The 18,689-nt window shown below is 58.8% G+C and overlaps 4 protein-coding genes across 9 annotated transcripts in view; 2 read left to right on the top strand and 2 right to left on the bottom strand.

Annotated features, from left to right (window-relative positions):
• Nucleotides 1-211: 211 nt before the first annotated feature.
• On the bottom strand, nucleotides 212-4,607 carry GALK1 (galactokinase 1). Its single transcript, XM_014889127.2, has 8 exons — nucleotides 4,392-4,607; nucleotides 3,433-3,622; nucleotides 3,001-3,120; nucleotides 2,366-2,501; nucleotides 1,794-1,975; nucleotides 1,442-1,592; nucleotides 1,125-1,287; nucleotides 212-398 (listed from the first exon to the last, which is right to left on the bottom strand). Exons 1-8 carry the CDS (start codon nucleotides 4,554-4,556, stop codon nucleotides 327-329), a joined length of 1,179 nt encoding a protein of 392 aa, XP_014744613.2. The 5' UTR covers nucleotides 4,557-4,607; the 3' UTR covers nucleotides 212-326.
• Nucleotides 4,608-4,694: 87 nt separating this feature from the next.
• On the top strand, nucleotides 4,695-12,781 carry LOC106860985 (uncharacterized). Its single transcript, XM_088176816.1, has 14 exons — nucleotides 4,695-4,833; nucleotides 5,285-5,656; nucleotides 5,740-5,812; nucleotides 5,938-6,224; nucleotides 7,076-7,134; nucleotides 7,241-7,276; nucleotides 8,246-8,298; nucleotides 8,564-8,974; nucleotides 9,198-9,243; nucleotides 9,344-9,409; nucleotides 9,908-9,967; nucleotides 10,113-10,195; nucleotides 10,353-10,447; nucleotides 11,211-12,781. Exons 1-14 carry the CDS (start codon nucleotides 4,695-4,697, stop codon nucleotides 11,243-11,245), a joined length of 1,815 nt encoding a protein of 604 aa, XP_088032942.1. The 3' UTR covers nucleotides 11,246-12,781.
• Nucleotides 12,214-14,021, bottom strand: H3-3B (H3.3 histone B). The gene is made up of 4 exons (XM_014889151.2): nucleotides 13,802-14,021; nucleotides 13,232-13,373; nucleotides 13,002-13,155; nucleotides 12,214-12,915 (listed from the first exon to the last, which is right to left on the bottom strand). Exons 2-4 carry the CDS (start codon nucleotides 13,357-13,359, stop codon nucleotides 12,787-12,789), a joined length of 411 nt encoding a protein of 136 aa, XP_014744637.1. The 5' UTR covers nucleotides 13,360-13,373; nucleotides 13,802-14,021; the 3' UTR covers nucleotides 12,214-12,786.
• A 3,399-nt stretch (nucleotides 14,022-17,420) lies between these two features.
• UNK (unk zinc finger) overlaps nucleotides 17,421-18,689 on the top strand; it is a 45,309-nt gene continuing 44,040 nt past the window's right edge. For 4 of the 6 annotated variants that reach the window (XM_014889138.2, XM_088176486.1, XM_014889139.2 and 1 more), the window contains exon 1: nucleotides 17,421-17,575. In XM_014889138.2, the coding sequence (XP_014744624.1) occupies nucleotides 17,478-17,575 (98 nt within the window). In that variant the 5' untranslated portion in view covers nucleotides 17,421-17,477. The remainder of the gene's footprint in view (nucleotides 17,576-18,689) is intronic. The other 2 variants (XM_014889137.2, XM_014889142.2) reach the window with 1 other exon arrangement.

Below are 18,689 nucleotides of genomic sequence, written 5' to 3' on the forward strand. Positions count from 1 at the left end.
TGCAGGGCAGGAGCCAGAGTCAGATTCCCAAGCAGGAACTTCTGCCCTGTGTTAGTGCCTGCTGCTGCTCCACTGCCATCCCCTGCTGTGACTGCAGCTCTGCTGGGCTCTACAGCTCTGGTGCTGGCTCCTTACACCAGTGCAAACTGGAGTTAAACCAGTATCCTCTGAGGAACAGCCCGAGTGATTTTGGCTCACGTAGGCACAGAACAACTGTGCAAATGTTTTGCTTTTATTAGGTAAATAATGCAGATGGACAAACTGATCCCCTTGGGAAAGCCTCAGGGAGGGAGGCAATGCCAGCCCAAGGTTCCCAGGTCATTCCTCTACAGGGGCAGAGCCTTTGCCCCTCCCGAGGGCTTGGTGAGGTAGAAGGTGGCTGTGCCACTGTATTTCTCCTGAAAAAGAAGAGGATCAGTCAAGGCTGGGGGTCTGGGGGTGGGGGATGCCAGAGCTGGAGGGAGAGGCCCTGCTGCTCAGTTCCACACTCACTCTACCTCCACTCTTCCATAGACTGTAACTCCTGGTTGTGTTCCCTCTCTCCCACCTTTGCCAGAGGCCAAAGCCCTTTTGGTCTCTCCTCATTTCAGACCCTCCTCTGCCTCTTCTTTACCCCTCCTCCAGCTATTTACAGGGTGCACCATGATCTCATAGAGCAGCAAAATGATGCTCTGCCTTGTTCACAGGCCCCATGTCCTAACACCCCCATCCTGCTGGCATTTCCAGCTACTTGTGCACACCAAGGTGCTGAGTTGGGGACACTGGTGATGGCACTGAGATCCCTCCCAGGCTGTAACTGCCAGCGTTCAGCTCAGCAGTGCCCAAGCTCAGCTCAGCTCACTTTTCTGTAGATAGGTTTGGCCGTCCCGAAACTCCCCCAGCACCTTTCATTCCCTTTCTCGATGCAATGAGGCCCTGGGGAAGGGCTCTGTGAGTGGCACAGTGCTGAACTGCAAGAGCTTAGTGGCATCAACAGACTCAGGGTTACCTCTGCACGGCCCTGGATGGGCTCCACCAACCCCAAATGGCTCAGGAGGGACAGTTCAACAGTGTCCCTGTGCTGTGCCCCTGAGTGTTGCCTTGGGATCTTCCAGCCAGTGTCCTGGAGCTTTTCTGCCACATACCTGGATGTGCTGCTGGGCTCTGTGTGCAGCCCCAGCTTCCAGCAGTGTCACCGTGCAGCCCCCGAAGCCTCCCCCGGTCATCCTGCTGCCATAAACCCCATCGACCTCCAGGGCTGCTGCCACCAGCTCATCCAGCTCCGGGCAACTCACTTCATAGTCATCCCTGGAGAGAGGAGAGCCGCGCTCTGCCCTGTCCTGCACCCTGGGAACAATCACTGCAGCACCCACAGCTCCAGTTGTGTCCTGGTGCCGTGGCAGTGATGCTGGGTGCTGCAGATCCTGGCCCAGTTCTGCCCAGCATCCTTGGCCATCCTCACCTGAGGGAGTTGTGGCTCTCCACCATCAGCCTCCCAAATGTTCTGTAGTCCCTGTGCTGCAGTGCCTGTGCTGCCCGTGCTGTCCGGGCTATCTCACCGATGACGTGCCTGGCCCGCCGGAACACCTCATCCCCCAGCCTGCTCCTGGCCTCTGCAGAGATATTTGTGTCTTTGCAGCAAAGCCTCACAGCCCGCAGGATGCTGCAGGGGTGCATCCCGCAGCCATCCTGTGCCAAAGCTTCTCTGCCTGCAGCGCACTCCCATCACTGCGTGAGCGCCCACCCGCCTGCCCCAGCTCTCGGCTCTTGATGTCCCAAGGAGTGGCTGGAGATGAGGAGGGGGCTGTCCCCACCTTCCAGCTCGGCCAGGGTGGCATCCCTGAGGCTGGCCTTGCCAAGAGCTGCTGCTGCCTGCTCGCAGTGCCGCCGGCGCGTGGGGTACTCGCTGCCCGTCAGCGTGTGCCGCACGTTGGAGTTGGTGATGAGCACGGCCAGGCTGGCATCGGTCAGCGGGACAGGGACGGTCTCCAGGGACCTGCAGGGACAGCTCAGCCATGTGCCAGCCCCCCCTGCTCTCCCCGGCTCTCCTACACCTGAGTGAAGCCACGTGGCAGGCAGATCCTGAACTACAGAGGCAAAGTCCAGGTGGTTTAGGATTTCACTCAAGCGTTTCACTCCCTCCCAATTATTAGTTCCATAATAGACCCCACAGGAAGAGCAGCCCAGGCAAGTAGCAGAAAGGTTGCAGGAGAAGGAATCAAGACAAGGAGGAATTAAAGTGTAGGCTGCCCCGCCACAAGATTTTGGGATCAAGAGTTAAGCTCTCCCTGCACTCCTGCCTTTAGTTCATGGCCACAGAGCCAGCTCATCCCCAGCTGCCCAAGGAGGTGGGCACAGCACAGTGAGCTCAGTGCTCGACCCTGACCTGCAGTCGATGAGCAGTGCGTGGCCTTCCTTGCCCATCACAGATATGAACTGGTCCATGATCCCGCAGGGCATCCCAGCAAACGTGTGCTCTGCTTTCTGGCACGCCAGAGCCTTGGCTACCAAATCCCCGTCATCTGTGCCACAGCAGAGACACTCAGGTTAGCAGCTCCTGCAACTTTGTCCCTTGCCTGGCAGCAGGGGAAGCAAACATGGAGGTAAAGGGTTGTTCTCCTACAGAATGGGGTTTTGCAGCTGCAGGTACTTGCTCCTGCACCACTGCATGGCATCAGTGCCAGTCTGGGCCCCCAGATCCAGCTGGATGTGATAATTGATATTGATGTATCAAGTATCTTGATTTTTTGGGGCATTAGGGTGAGGAGAGAATGCTCCCAAGAGAACTGCCTCTCATCCCCCTCGCCAGTTGCAGGAGTGGTCCATGGATTTTAGAGGTCTGGGCAGGTCAGGCTGGATGAGACAGAGGAGCCACACAGGCAGGGCAGTGCCAGCTGGGGAGTTGTCATCCACTCACAGCAGCATTTTCCCAAGGGCTGTGAGATCTGGCTAAGGGCACCCCCCTTATCCCAGCTGCCACCTGGAAACAGATGCCAGGGCCCAGGACGGGCTGTGCCTTACCAGGGCAGAGCTGCTGGAGGAAGGTGTAGGTAGCCACCTCCAGAGCAGCCGAGCTGGAGAGGCCCCCGCCCAGGGGGATGTCACTGGCCATGACAGCACTGAAGCCTGGCACGGGACCACCTGCAGGAAGAGATGGGAAGAGGGAGGCCATGAGCCCCTGCAGGGCTGTGTGCGCCCCAGAGCTCACGGGGAATGACACAAGAAGCCCCTGTGCAACATTTCACAACACAGGGTGACCCACAGCAGTGTGACCCAGCAGCCCCCCAAGCACAGGAACTTTGGAGCTGAGATTGAGTTTGCTGGAGCCTGGTCCTGGGCAGAGCTGTGGGATTACACAGACACTGGAAGAGCCCCTGGAGCACTCCCAAAGCCAGATCTGAACACCAGTCCCCTGCAAGGGGGGCTCTGACCCAGCCCCAGCCCAGGCCTTACCCCGGTAGTGCTGGATGACACCCTTGACGTAGTTGGCCCAGCGAGGCAGCCCCGGGCTCAGGGAGCTGCCAGGACTGGGAGCAGGGAACTGCACCCTGTGGGGCTCATCTGCCTCTGCCGAGGTGGTGACAATGGAGATGGTCCCGTCCTGCGTGGGGGATCCCACCAGCACTGTCCCCAGCTGCAGGGCCTGCGGGTGGGGGAGGTGGGCTCAGATCCTGCAGCACCCCTTGGAGCATCCCCACGGGTGGCAGGGCACAGCTGTGGCTGCTTCAGCCCACAGCTGGAGCATCCAAGTATTCTCTTTAACACCCCACTGCACACTCCTGCTTGGCACAGAATTAAACTTCCTGCCTATTTGTTGACACACACGGTCAGTTTTCCCACTGAGCCAACCCCACAGCTCGGTTCCGGGTGCTGCTTGTTGGGCTCCAGGGGAGTGGTAACCACGTCAAGAATGGGAGAGGCTTCGGGAAGTTTTTCTTGCCTGCCAGGGAATTCAGCTGACCTGCTCCCACGCTCCTCGGCCCCACAGTAATTAGCCGTGGGTTCGATTTAGGACTGAGTGGAAACTTCCCCTCTGAGCCAAAGGGGGTCTGAAGGAAAAGGAAGCTCCTGCTGCTCTGAACCATGTCTGCCACCAAGGCATCGCTCTCTGGGAACGGGAAGTTGTTTGACGGGGTTGCACAAAAAAGGTTTCAGCCTCTCGGAGAGGCGGTTGGGAAGAGAATCACATCTCCCGTGAAGCAGTGAGGAGCCGCTCTGCAGCGGGGGCTGCAGCAGAGCTGGCTCCGAATCTCACGGAGGATCCCCCAGGGTCCTGGGCGGGGTATCCCGGAGGGGATATCCTGGGACGGGGGTGGCAATGCGGTGGCAGAGGACTCCCGGCGGCTGCCAGGAGGAGCCGGAAGGGTGACACGGCGAGAGCCCGGGGCCGGGGCGGCGAGCACGGCCCTTACCATGGGCAGCACGAAGCCGCCGTTGTAGTCGGTGTGCTCCCCGATGAGGTTGACCCGGCCGGGGGCCCACGCCGCCAGCACGGCCGCACTCCCGAAAGCCGCTTCGTGCGCCCGGCGAGCGGCCGCCAGCAGCGGGGACGAACCGGGATCCACCGGCACCGCCATGGCCGAGCTGCACCGCCTCCGATGGAAACCGCACCGCCCCTGAACGCCCCAGCTGCCCCGAGCACCCTGCACCGCCCCCCGGGCCCGCACCGCTCCCGAGCCCCGCACCGCCCCCGATGGAAACCACACCTCCCCTGAATGCCCCTAAACTGCCCCGAGCACCCTGCACCTCCCCCCTGGGCCCGCACAGCCCCCGATGGGCCCCGCACCGCCCCCGATGAGTCTCGCACCACCGCCGAGCCCCGCACCGCCCCTGCTCACGGTCCCCGGGATCGCTGTTCGTGCGTGGGCAACCATACGGGCAGGGCGAGCGCTCGCCCACGCACACCCCATGTGTGCCTGCGGCGGGGCCAGCACCGGGGCTTTCTAGCACATATATCCGGATCCCAAAGCCCGTCCCAATACACGTAGAAATTAATACATTTGTATCTGTTTTGCACAGGTGTCTCATATATGGGGGTTCTGCGATAGAATGTATGGAATTCATGTATCTGTACCTATCAACAGGTATACGTGTCAATGTGTTACACCTGTGTACATCTGTGCTGTGCTTTCAGTTTAGGTACACGTACACCTGTGTGTGTGTGTCCGGTTCCCTCCGCTCCTGGGGCGGGGCCCGCTCTCGATTCCCGGTTTCCATCCAGCCGCGGTCGCGGGACCACCTGGCCCTGGGGGATAACGAGCCCATGGCCAGGAAAGAGCCGCTGCTGAGCGCCCTTAAAGGTGAGCGTGGGCCCCATGGCACCTGTGCGAGCTTCTTCCAGCTCACCGGTACCGGTCTGACCGGCCCTCGGCTCCCCAGCCCAAGCCCTTGGCTTCCAGGAAGTTTATCCGAATTTCTGCCCAGTGCAGCGGCGGCAGCCGGGGAGGGTCGGGCCGTACCGGGGTGTCGGGCCCCGCCACGGGGCAGTGCAGAGCTGTCCCCGGGGTACCCCCTCCCCTTTCCCCGGATGAGCACCCACAGGTGCTGCCGCTCTCTGTCCTCCCCGCAGGAGTGGTGCTGCGGCTGCGGGAGGATGGGGACCCCTGCACGGACACCTCGCCGCACCTCGTGTCCCTGTGCCAGCTGCTGGAGAGCATCCTGCGCAAGGGGCTCCGACGTGAGTGACCCTTGGTGCCCGTTCGGGCGGTGGCAGAGTCCCCGGGCCCGCGGCGAGGGCTCCGCACTCCCTTTGTCCCGCAGAACCCGCTTGGGGCTTCCGCAGACGGGATTACTGGCACTGGCTGGAGCAGCTTCCCGCGGAGACCAGCGGCCGGTGAGCGGGGTGAACATCTGAGCTGTGGTGGTGTCTGTCGCGACATGCTCATCCCAAGGAGCCCAGGTGCAGGGAGAACCTCCCGTGCCCGGCCAAAGCTGCTTCCCCTCTCTTTCCCCAAGCAGGCCGAGCCCTCTGTCCAGCAGCATCCGGAGCGTCGGGAGCTGCGAGCGGACGCGGACGGCGCAGGGCCGGGGTCGGTACTTTGTGCGCTTGGCCCTGCAGGGGAAGGCGCTGGCGGTGGCCGTGAGGCAGCTGGCACAGACCCCGCGGCTCCTGCAGGTGCGGCACGTGGGGGGAGCTGCTACCCACGGGCGGTGGGCTGTGAAACAGAGGCGTAATCTGTGCTATTTCACTGGCTTTCAGTTTTATGATCCAGGGAGCTCCATCCTCGGCAGTGAAGATCTCCGGGGTAAGATGGTGGCTCACCCGAGGCAGGATGCAGCCTGTGTTATGGCACTGCACTGCTGCAGGGGAGGGGGAAGAGTCCACTGTGATATTTCTAATCCCAACTTAGCACTGGAATCTAAATACATTGCAGCAGTGATGGAAAAAAAACCTGTGTAAATATTTAAACATGATTTGAATCCATCTAAGGTTGGCCTTAGTGGCATGGGATAAGGAAATTGTTTCTGAAATATCTTCCATGTTATTCCTATGTACCAAGGATTCTGGCTTAAGCAGACCCAGTCTGGCTTTGAGGGGAGGCCCTGCTGGATGGGCCTGGGCTGAGGGGTGGCACGGGGATTTAAATGGCTGCATTGCCTTGACAGGCTGCAGCACTCCATCCATGCACAGCCAGGCTCCTTGGGGGGCCAGGCCGGGGTGGAAGCCTTTAATCTTCTGATTATGATGAATAACCCCATGTTAAACCTGTACGTCAATGGTTTATAAATCACCCGCGCTGCTGGTGCATGAGCAGATTGCAGACCCAGCAGTGTGATTGCAAGGCTTGTGCAGGAGAGCCTGGGCAGCTCTGCTGTGCTTCTAAGTGGAGGAATAGTCAGCAGTATTCACTGCAAGCCTTCATCTGAATTTTGGGGAAAAGGTACCAAGCTGCACCTGTGCCGGCAGCGGGAGCCTGGGATGAGCCTCCAGCAGCAGCCTGGGTGCATGGTGCTGGGATGTTCTCAAGGCCTCACTCCCAGGACTCATTAGTTACACTGCAAATGGCTTTATTCTGTCCTCTGCCGTGCCCTTGTGAGGCCGTGGCTGCCAGGAACCTGCCGGTGACACTGCCTCTCCATCCCCATCCCTCTGCAGAGCCTTTCCTCTCGCTGCTGCTGGTGCTGACAGAGGTAGATTTCTCCCTGGACCTGCAGGTGCAGTGGTGAATCAGTGGGGTGGTGACCAGCACAGGGCTGCCAACGTGGGGCCCTGGCCCCTTCCTTGCCAGGACTCATGGTGCTGACACTCCTTTGTTTGCAGAATTGCAGCTTCTTGGATGAGAGCTGGCTGCTGCCGGTAAGAGCCCATGGCTCCTGGGAGCCGTCCTTCCGCCACCTGGCCCTCCCTGGAAAGTCAAATGAGGAAGATAAGGAATGGTTTGGTGGGGAGGGATTGCCACGCACCCCGGGGTGAATTGGCTCAGGTTCACCAGGACGAGCAGAGCTGCCTCTGCTCTCGAGGCTGGATCCTGCTGGGTGCCTGCGCTGTCACCAGGAGCAGATCCCAGCATTCTGGGGAGTAAAACCAAGCAAGGGAAGTACCCAGGCCTAAACTGCTGATATAAGTGAAGTTTTCCCGTGCTCCCATCCCTGATTTCTTGCCAAAAAAAATTCCCCATTTCCCTGGGCTGACACAGATTACGCATCAGTTGGTTTCACTCTTGATTTGCTCAGTGAAAAATCAGTGCGTTATTGAGAACAGCAGGGATGCCTTCATGTCTTTTAACAATGAAGAGCATCCCTCCATCACTTTTAAAACCCAAAAGAATCCCCAAAAAGCTCAAGGCAGTTTTGGGACTGGTCAAGGCGTGCACTGAGCCGTGGTGCTGCTGCAGAGCCTGGGATCCCGCTGGCTTTGGGGCATTTCTGACAGCCAGTGCCCCCAGACGAGCTGGCCGTGTCTTGGGTCCCCGCCTAATGTGATGTGACAGTAAGTGCTGCTGCAAACGGCACTGGCTTTGGGGAGGGGACATGTGGGGTGAGGCAGGAGGCCTCTTCAGTGAGTTAAGGGTTTGCTGTTGCTTTGCCATCCCATCCACAGGGCAGCTTTGTCCCTTCAGGGTATGGGCACAGCCGATTCCTGAGAGAGGACAGAGACAAGCAGCCACTGATGGCCCCAGCTCAGCCCGGGCCACTGGGACTTGCCTTTCCCTGGGCTCCCAAAGCCCTGGGTTGGCATCAGCGCCCAAAATTATCCCGGGCATGGGGTCCCTTGGATGTCCAATGGCCGTTGCCAAGGCCACTGTCACCATCCACTCTCTTTCAGGTGTGCAGTACTTACGAGACAGTCCCGTGCCGAGCACTGGGAATGGTGCTCAGGTAGGATCCTCCTCTCCACCCTCCAGAGGGATCTGGTCATCACAGCACTGAAAATGCCCCCCAAAAAAAGAAATAAATGTCCTGCTGAGAGCACTGGGGCTGTCTCGGGTGCTCTTCTCCCCATCAGCTCAGCCTTGCCAGTATCTCCTGTCCATGAGGTGGCTTTTCCCTGCATTCTGTGTGTGGGTGAAATGTCATGGATGGTACAAGAGGGGAGCCAGGCAGGGTCCCTGTGGCTGAGTTGAGGCTTGGCTGCACCCCCCAGGTACGTGGACGGCCGAGTCTTTGTCACCAAGGTGCTCCCGGAGAGCCAGGCAGCGGTGGACGAGGTGGTGCTGGCCGGTGACATCCTGGATGAGATCAACGGCTGCTCGCTGAGATACGCCTCCCCTGGGCAGGTGGGTGGGGACAGAGGGCTGGGGTGTCCCCCTCTTGTGCTTCCTGCTCCCCTCTGCTCCTCCCTCCCTCCCTCTCTCCAGGCTGGGGCCGTGCTGCAGAGACTGAAGGGACAGCCGCTCACCTTCTGCCTGCTGCGCTGGCGGTGGCACGATGGCACCATCTTTGAGCCCCTGCTGCCCTACCTGAAGGCCCTGAAGGAGAAGGAGCCCCAGTTCCAGCTGCAGCACAGCCCCCGGCGCAGGGGCGAGGGGGAGCCCCAGCAGCTGCAGGGGGGAAGGTGGGTCTGTGCCATGGGCAGCCCCCAGGCTGGGCTGAGGGTCCTGGCACTGGGGTATCCCCATGCCCACACTATCCCTGATCTCTGCTCAAGGCTGTGGGGCCAAGGCTGCCCCCATGGCCTGGAGGTGAGGAGGGAGCTGGGGACATCTTTCCCTGCAAAGAGGAGCAGGAAGGATGTGTGGGGTCCATCCTCTGATGCCCCCGAGCCCTTTTCTCCCCAGACTGCTCTACAGCCTGCGGTACCTGGGCCAGACCAGCGTTGGGACGGTGAGGCTGTGGGGCAGAGACCTACCATGGGCTGAATCATTTCTTCTGGAGTTCTTTTCATGTGTCCAAGGGTTATTCCCTCCTTCCCATTCCATTTCAGTATGGTGGCAAAGAGGTGCTGGAGGGAGCCATCCCTGCTGTGCTGGAGAGGGACTTGGCAGCGCAGGTGAGTGACAGGGCTGGGGACAACCTGGGAAGGGCTCTGGGAGAGAATGCAGGGAAACAGGGTCTCTGCCATGGATATTTTTTCCTGCCAGCTCCTGGTTCACTTGGCTTGGCTGAATATTTGCCACCCCATTACCCCTGTGGGGTTTTTTCAGGTCAGAAGCATCTCAGCAGCCACAGTAGGAAAGAGCATGAAGGAAACAATGCAACAACATGCAGGAAAACACTTGGAAAACTCTGGGAAGGCTAAGCCTGATTCTGGGAGTGCTTTAGGGCTTAGGTCACTGTTGTTTGAGCCTCTAGGGGTTGCTTGTGAAAAGATTGAAGTGTGAAAGCACTGGGTGGGGGGAAAAAGGGGAGCACAGAGGAAACTTGAAAAAGCTGAGGTTGACTGTCCTTCATCACCTCTGCATTTGGATAATCTCTGGTAAGTGTCTGATTAAAAGCAGAGCTCAGGGCTGTGCTGATGGGGGCTTCTTCCCCCTCATCTCCCCTACAGGAGGTTTTATTTGATGTGAAGGAGGCAGAAGTCCTCGTGCGGGAAAAGGCTTCTTCCAAGGTGAGTGAGTGACATCCAAGGTCCAGGAATCTGGTGGCATGAGAAGCCCAGCTGGAGGGGTCCTGGGGACAGTATAACCCAGGAACAGGGCCACCAGGGACTGAGCACAGCCCCAACCACCGGCCCCTCCCTGTCCCCTGCACAGCTCCTGTGCCGCCATCCCTACCCCTCCATCTCCTGCGTGGGACGCTGCACGTGGAGCCCCAGGATCTTTGCCTTCTGTGTGGTGTGAGCGCTGCTGTGGGCCCTGCCAGGGGGGACAGACGGAATCTGGGTCTGGGAAAACAAGAAATGAGGTCCAGAGCAGCCGCAGGGTCCCTGGTGCGGCTGAAGGCAGGGCTGGGCTCGGAGCTCTGCCGGATAATGGACGTGTTTCCATTTTTAGCTCTTCCCCCGAGAGCCCTGATGGGAGCACGTTCGACTGCCTGGTGTTTGCATCCAGTTCTGAGCAAGAATGCGAGGAAATCGTCGGGAGAATCGGTAAGGGAAGGGTTTGTGGATTCTGCTACCATCAGTCACACCGTGGAATACCAGGAATTCTGTTCTGGTCCACCACATGCAGGATTTGACTTAATTCCTTTTGTTGAGGTTACTAAGATGAAGAAATACTTTGATATTTTTCTGTTGTGGGGTTTTTCTTAAGGAGTGCTAGACAATGATTTTATTTTAAGAAACAGCTTCTAGGCATACCCAGATGCTTCATTGTTTACAGTAAGGATTTGGAGGAAATACCATTTTCAAGGGATGTTATTTTAAATATACTTTTCTTGCAGGAGCTGAAGCTGCTACTGCAGCTCAGCACCAAACCAAGCATTCACAAACAAATCCCATGACTTGGCATTTTTCATTTTCAATTGGCCTAAATGCAATTTGTGTGGTTCTTCCTGAATTTTATGGGGTACTGAGGATCCTCAGATGTCCCTCGGTGACATTCCTAACAGGCAGTGTCCCTGGAGAGAACTGCCCGGGTGATTGACCTGAGATCACTGAGCCTCACATGAAGTTTGAGCTGGTGCTTAACTTTGTGTCTAAATTGTGAACTTAATTACTTTGTATCAAAGGACTCTTTTCCCCTACAGCTTCAGCAAGGAGAACAGGAAAATACTTGTTTAAAACCTATAATTTCAGAACAGGATGTGAGCCAGGGGCTGGGTTTGCTCTGAGTGCACTTGGAGCAGCGTAGGACAGGGAGGTGAGGACGAGGTTGTGTAAGAAGGTGGGTGAGGAGTGCCTGTTCCTCCAGCTGCAGGATTTAAGCACACGGAGTGGTTTGTCTGAGGGAGAAGCTCACGATGAGGCACCAGCACTGTCCCAGCAGCAGCTGAGTGATGCAGGCCCTGGCTCACAGAACAAGTTGGGATGGTTTTCATGGTGAGAGATCATGGACAGCCAGCACCAAGTTACCCAAGCCTGCTTGGAACTGCTGCTACTCTTCCTCCAGACCACCACGGCTCTTCCATTGGAATAAACCAAGCCAGGCTGGCTCAACCACGTCCCCGTGCTGCTTTCTGTGACAGCTCCAGCCTTACTCGCAGAGCCTGTTGGGCAGGGCTGAGCAGCCTTGCCCTCCGAGTTCAGTGTTAACCACCCGTGCTTCAGGTGCACTCTGAGCCCTTTCCACCACAGCCCAGCAGGGGCTGGCAGAGGAAGAACCCAGACCTGCCGTAGCCAGGCCTGAAAACAAGGCCTGAGTGTAATCCCACTCCATCCAAAGAAGTTTGGGTGGGAAATGAGAATCCTCTGGAGCACCCACCGGTGTGCTCAGCAGCCCATCTGCTCCCAGGAATCAGCTGTTCCCCTTGCACACCTCCCCCTGAGCATAGGCAGGACTGGCACAGCCCAATCCCATGGGAATGCTCCCCCCACACCTTGGCATCAGCACTGCTCAGGAACAGCCAGGTGGTTTTGCTTCAGCCAGACCAGTCACAATTTAAAAATAAACTTTCCTTGCAGCCACGGCAAAGGAGGAAAGAACTCAGTTCTGTGTTTGTGCCCTGATTGGAGAAAAGCCCCCCAAAAGCCACTGCAGCCTCAGCCAGTCCTCCTACACAGCTGTAGGGTCCCACGCTCACTGGTCACAGCAAGGACTCAAGTCACACAAAATCTTCAAAATACTCCAAAAGTTCTCCATTCTGTTGCCAGCCACGCTAAGTTGCCACAGCAGCAGCCCAGGATGAGAGGAAGCTGTAGGAGGAGGCAGAAGCTTCTTCAAGCCCATTCAAACCAAATGACAAAGACTCCTCAAATGTGAATGTAAAACATTTAATTTAAAAATGTTGACACTACAATATATAAAATAGCTATTATAAATGCACATAGTGTATTCTATAGCTGCCAGGTTTACGTTTTTAGGAAACTGTAAGTTACACTGTGGTTAAGACTTGTAGTTTCACCCTCTGAAGGAAGTCCACATTTGATCACAGTGATGCATGGTCAGACTAACAGCCCCAATTGTTAAACACTTGGATCAAGTCATAACCAGTTTTATTGCAAAAGGACCCTGTACACATTTATATCAATTCTAGTACCTTACAAGTTTATCTACCCAACAAGTCATTAACATACAGAAACATGCATGAGAAGCAAGAAAGAACACCCATCCCTTCTGCATATTAGCAACTTGTCACTCCCGAGCCCGAGGCTCAACATCACTGAGGTTTATGTGAACAGTCACTTTTAGCATTCATCCTGAGTGAAAGATGGAATGACTTAAGTACAAATGCAACATATTATAAACAATTTCTTACAAAAAAAGTCACAAATTAAAACCAAAGTATTTTACAGAATTAACTACAAAACACCATAAAAACAGCCTTCACTTAAGCCCTCTCTCCCCGTATCCTGCGAGCCAACTGGATATCTTTGGGCATGATGGTGACTCTCTTGGCATGGATGGCACACAGGTTTGTGTCTTCAAACAGACCCACCAGATATGCCTCGCTGGCCTCCTGTTTCAAGAGCGCAAGAAGAAATGTTAAAAAACCCCTGAGCGCAGCTCCCCCAGCGCCGCGGCCCAGCCGGCCCCCAGCAGTACCTGCAGCGCACCGATGGCCGCACTCTGGAACCTCAAGTCTGTTTTGAAATCTTGAGCGATTTCCCTGACCAGCCGCTGGAAGGGCAGCTTGCGGATCAGCAGCTCCGTGGATTTCTGATAACGACGGATCTCACGGAGCGCGACGGTTCCCGGCCTGGATGGAAGAGGCAGGAGGGGGCGGTGAGGCGGGGCAGGGGCTGCGGCAGCCGGGGCCGAGCCGAGGGCCTTACCTGTAGCGGTGAGGCTTCTTGACGCCGCCGGTAGAGGGGGCGCTTTTCCGGGCCGCCTTCGTGGCCAGCTGCTTGCGCGGCGCCTTCCCCCCAGTGGACTTGCGGGCGGTCTGCTTTGTACGGGCCATTTTTCCTCACTTACCTACAGAGACAAGCACACGTGACGAGGGGGCCCGGCTCTCCCCGCCACCCCCAGGCCCGACGACGACAAAGCGGCCAAATCCCCTCAAGCTCTAAATGCCCCCCCTCCCCCGCCGCGGGCAGGCGGCCAGCGGCCTCCCCCGGGACGGGGAGGAGGAGTAACGGTTACCCCGCCGCCCCCGCCTCGCGGCCCAGCCGCTCCCCTCCCCGGGGAAAGCGGACTGAGTCACCCCGCCTCCTCCTTCCTCCCAGGCCGCTCCGGGGCGGGGGGGGGAGGAGGTGCAATGGGGGGGGGAGGGGAATCGGCCGTGACTCAGGGCACGTAGGCAAGGCCCGGCCTGTCCGCCGCGCTCCGGGAGGACCCAAGGCCGCGAACGGCCGCGCAGCACCACCGTCCACGTCAGAACGCGTCCGCTGTCCAGTACTTACCGGTAAGAAGAGAAGAAAGCGCCGATGCCGGTAGCGCTGCGCGCCAAAGCCTCTACGCTGTAGTGCTACCTCGAAGTGCTCCTCAGCCGCCGCACCGCTCACTGCGCCCTCCCCGCCGCGGGGACACGCATTTTATAGTGGGGGCGCCCGCGCGGCGCGGTGACGTCACAATGCCTGTAAGCAACGCGCCATGCTATTGGCCGGGACCTCCGCCGGCGCCGTCGCGTCACCACACACAAAGGCCGTGCTCCGGTTCCTCGGCGCTGATTGGGCGCGCGGCCGGGCGCTGATTGGTTGTTAAAGTAGGCGTCCGATTGGGTGTTGAGGGAGGAGAAGGAACCAATCGGTTGCCGGCGGGCGCTCTGCGCGCTGATTGGACGAAACGGGGCAGGGTTTGGATCCTACCCTTTGTTGCGAAGCTCCACAATGGGAAGTCAATAGGAGCGGGGCGAGCGGCGGCAGCGCCGCGGGATCCCCCGGGCACCCCCGGCCGGGCCAGGCCAGCCCCGCCGCACAGCGCCGGCCCCGGCCTGCGGAGCAGAGGCGCCAGGCAGAGGCTGCGAGCCGCGAGGGCCGGGCCGCGGGGTCCCCTCCGCCCCCTCTCCCCCGGGAGCCGCCGGTGTGCGGCCGCTCGACACCCGCGCTCGGGGGTGTCACTGGGGGCGAGAGGAGGCCCTCGCAAGGGAAGGGGGCCTGGCAGCTCCTCTGGCACTTCTTGCCCGGGCTTGTCATTCCAGCTGCCAAGGAAGGGTTGTCACGGGACTTGGGTTGGCAGTGGGCAGCAGGGCTGGGGTGTGACTGTCCCAAGTCAGAGCCTGACCTTTGGCCCTGGGCAGGGAGCGTTCAGGAGCTGGGGCTCAGCCCCTCTATGCTGCCATTCCCCAAATCACACTCTGTGGGTCACCTTCATCCCCAAAGCGAATCATAAACTTTCATTCCAAGTAGAAATCCAGAATCTGTGCTCCCTATCGGTGCCATCTTAGCATTAATCTTCCTAAGATAAATAATAATTCAATAAAAAAACTTGTCTTTTGGGAAAAACTGCTGCCTTAAGTTATACCTTGATTTATATCGTTATTTTACTGTATTTGCACTGACTGTGGAGGCAGATCCCTACACCCACGGGAAGGCTCCCAGGATCAAGAAGAACAGGTCCCAAATGCCCCGGAGCTGTAGCACGTAGGATTTGCAGGGAACACAAACAGACGTTCCTAAAGGCGTCTGTGAGCTTCCCAAAGTGGAGCCCAGCTGGAATCACCCACTCTCTGCTTGAGGCTCTGCATCCTTGGCCTCTGGGGTCAGCGCTGGCCTGGTAGGAAGAGCCAGGATTGGAGCTTGGCACGTCGGGAATGTGTTGGGAGCGTGTCCTGCTCCACTGTCCACTCAAGCAAACGTGGCACCGTGGTGTGACAGGGCTGTCACGTGTGCCTAGGCCGTTGCTGCCTGTAGGATGTCATCTCCCCTGCTTCTCGTCCTCATTTTCAGGTTCATTTTCTCTCTTCTAAAGGAAAACGTTAATTATTTATCAGAGGCAAAAAACTGTGTATCCATGTGGTGGCTTGGGAGGTGTAGGTAAACACTCACTGTGGTGTTTTGGAAGGTGGAAAGGGAAGAATTCCTCCTTCGTCTGAGTTGTTGAAACTAGGGAAAATGAACTAGGAACAGGTTCTAGTGGTAACAGAGTTAACATATTTAATTTGTTACTTTTGAGATCTCACTGCACTATCACCAATGCTAGGAGGCCAGGTAAAACTTTGTTACCAGGAGTTCATAGTCTCCTTAATAATTTCTTTCTCCAGTTTTCATAGCAGTGGCTACTTGGATTTCTCCTTTCGGAGACAATTTAGATTTTTTGCTCTGGTAGAGAAAAGCCAGGTGTCCCCTGGGGTGGAGCAGGCTGAGGGACAGAAGCTGAGGAGGGCACACGTTAGCAAAGGTGGGAATAAATGCACCCTGGACACATCACCTGGAGTGTCCTCAGTGTTTCCCCATCGCTTGGCAGGGCACGTGTCCAGGTGTGAAACAATGGAAGAGGAAACAGTGTCAGCACCAGGTTGTAAACATCAGCCACAAGGGACTGGAGCCTGTGACGTCCAAATCCGTTCGGACAAAGCACAGGTTGGTGCTGTTTTCAGTGTGATTCCTCAATAGCTGAGTGGGTTTTCCAGCAGGTTCGTGGCTGACAGTGGCTCTGGTTTGGGTGTACAGGTGTGTGCACTCACTGAAACACCTGCACACACATTGACTGAGGAAAAGCCCTGCTTGACCAGGAGCTGCATAATTCCAGTGCTCCAGCCTCCCATGGAGGGCGATTAGATGAATAAGAAGGTATGGATATCCTGTGACTTACTCCTGTAAATGCCTGAGAATAAGGTACTAAATCACCTCAGGACAAGCCTGCCTGCAATAGATACTAAATCAGTATAAATAGGAGTTTTAAAAGTGATTTGTCTCCCCAAACCAGCTGCAGAGAACAGGCCTAAAGTTTATTATTAACACTGCTCACCCCATGTGGGCTGGCAGAGGCAAAAAAGGTGTTTGCCTGATAAATGCCGTGTGCCCTTTCCCACACCGCTGGAGATCCCAGCGCCAGGAGCGTTTCTGTGCGGAGCCCAAGAGATCAAAGTCCTATTAAAAGAAACTCGTATCATTTCCTCCCCTGGGAGAGAAGTTAATTGGCAGAGGAAGCGCTCCACATGGGAATTCGGCCGATTCCTTGGTCACGGCTGCTTCGGTGGGGGGGTTTCTCCCAAGGGAGGACGGGGAGCCCGTGCTCCGATGTCCCAGCAGCCAGGTGCCATTGGTGTCACCTGCTTCGAGGTAGGTTCTCCATGCGCTTGCTGGGCCTTCCTCCCTCCCTCCCTCCCTCCTCCTCCTCCTCCTCCTCCTCGGGCCGCAGTGCTATTCCCGGGCATTTCCTGCACGGCGTTGTCCCGTGGGTGGGGAGGGCCGTGGAGCGATGAGCGATGCCAGCACTAAAATAACCCTCTGGCCGCGCTCCCGCGTCCACGCTCAGCCCCTGAGGCAGAGGAAGAGGGGGGAGGAAGGAAGTGAGGCCGCCTGACACAAATAACTCCCGGCCCCTCCTCACCAGCCCCCCGTACCGGCCTCCTCCGCTCCCGTCCCAGCCGGCCTGGCGGGGCAGGGCCGAGCGGGCTGGGCCGCCCCCGGGCCTGCTATCCCGTCAGGGCTCGGTGTCCCCCAGGGGCTCGGTGTCATACTGCGGCTCGCTCTCCATCCTCAGGGGCTTGGTGTCCCCTGGGGGCTCCGTGTCGCCCCAGGGGTTCGATTTCCCCCGACGGTCGGTGCCGCCCCTGGGCTCGGGGCTCCCCCGGTCCCAATCCCGCCCCACCACCGGGGGGCGCCCCGGCGCGCCGCTCTCACCGCCCCGCGCACTACACCTCCCGTCGCGCCCCGCGCGGCAGGAAGCGCGGAGGCCACGCCGCTGCGGGGCGCCTCTGGGAGTTGTAGTCCCGCCGGCCGGAAGCCACCGCCCGCCGCGTCCCGGGCTGGCGGGCGGCGCGCGCGCGACGGGACTACAAGTCCCACCCCGCCCCGCGCGCCACCGGGGCGGCAATGGCGGCGGCGGCGCCTGCGCGCGGCGCCCTCCGTGCGGACCGCGCAGAGTGAATAATAAAGGTCTCCTCGGCGGCGGCGGCGGCGGAAGGCGGGAGGCATGTCCAAGGGCCCGGTGGCGGGCGGCCCCGCCGCGGCCGGGCCGGCGAGCGCCGCCAGCGCGCTGCAGGCGCAGCCCGAGAAGCCGCAGCACTACACGTACGTAGAGCCGGGAGCTTCCCCGCCGCCGCCCGCCCGCCCGCGCGCCAACACGCGCCTGACGTCAGCGTGCGGCGCGCGCGGGGGCGCGCGGGGGGACGCGCGGGCACCGGCTGGAACCGGCCTCGGCCGGCGCGGGCCGGGGGCGGCGGGGGGAGAGGGAGGGGCGGGGGATGAGCGACCCCCCCCCCCCCCCCGCCCCGCAGCCCCCGTGATGCACCGGGGCCGCCGCGCCTCCCCCGGGGGTGAGGGGACCCCCGGACCCTCGGGTGACACCGCCGGCCCCTCGCCCCCTGGTCCCTCCCTCTCGGGTGACACCTCCGCCTGGGGTGGGGGTCCGTGCCCCGGGATGTGAGGGCACCCCCGGGCGACACCCCCGATCCGTTCGGTGGCGGGTGAGGGGCCCCGCGAGTGACACCCCTGGTCCCTCCCCCGTGGTGTTGGTGGAGCGCCGAGCCCTGTGGTGACACCCCCGCCCGAGGCTGGGCGGCTGTCCCGCGGGATGTGAGGGGTCCCCAGCTGCTTGGGGGGGCTGAGGTTTTGGTGAGCTGCCACCCAGAGCTGTCACTCCTGTCCGCCACCCCTGCGGGGTCCCAGGGGTTCCTTGGCACCCGTGGAGGGAGGTGTGAGGTGACAAGAGGTCCCCAGAGTCGCAGCCTCCGTGGTTGGTGATGGAGTGTTCAAGCAGGTCCCTCTTAGGGCAGGTGTCTTTGGGAATGACACAGGTGTGTGGAATGTCCCCCTTGGAAGGCTCAGAAATCCGGAGGAGCGTTTCCCCTGTTGACACTGCTCGGGTGTGCAGGGCACACCATTGGTGTGTGTGTGTGTCACCTCCATCACTGGAGCTGCTCCCTTAGGGAACACTTGTTGGTGGAATGTGTCTTTCCTAACCAAAAAATTCTGCTTCACTGCGTTGTCCCAAGGAAACACAACCTGTGGGAGCTGTGTGAAGTTGCCCTGTGATCATTTGTTGGAGTTGGAGGTTGTGGTGATGATGTTCCCATCCTCTTGTGCAATAGGGATAACGGATTGGGAATGAGCATTATCTTTGTGAGGTGGGCTGATGGTGGATGGGTATGGTTGGAAATAGGTCATGTGTTCCCTGTCCTTAAAA

The sequence above is a fragment of the Sturnus vulgaris genome, chromosome 20 (genome assembly GCF_052056855.1).
Source record: "Sturnus vulgaris isolate bStuVul1 chromosome 20, bStuVul1.hap1, whole genome shotgun sequence".
Lineage (NCBI taxonomy): Eukaryota > Metazoa > Chordata > Aves > Passeriformes > Sturnidae > Sturnus > Sturnus vulgaris.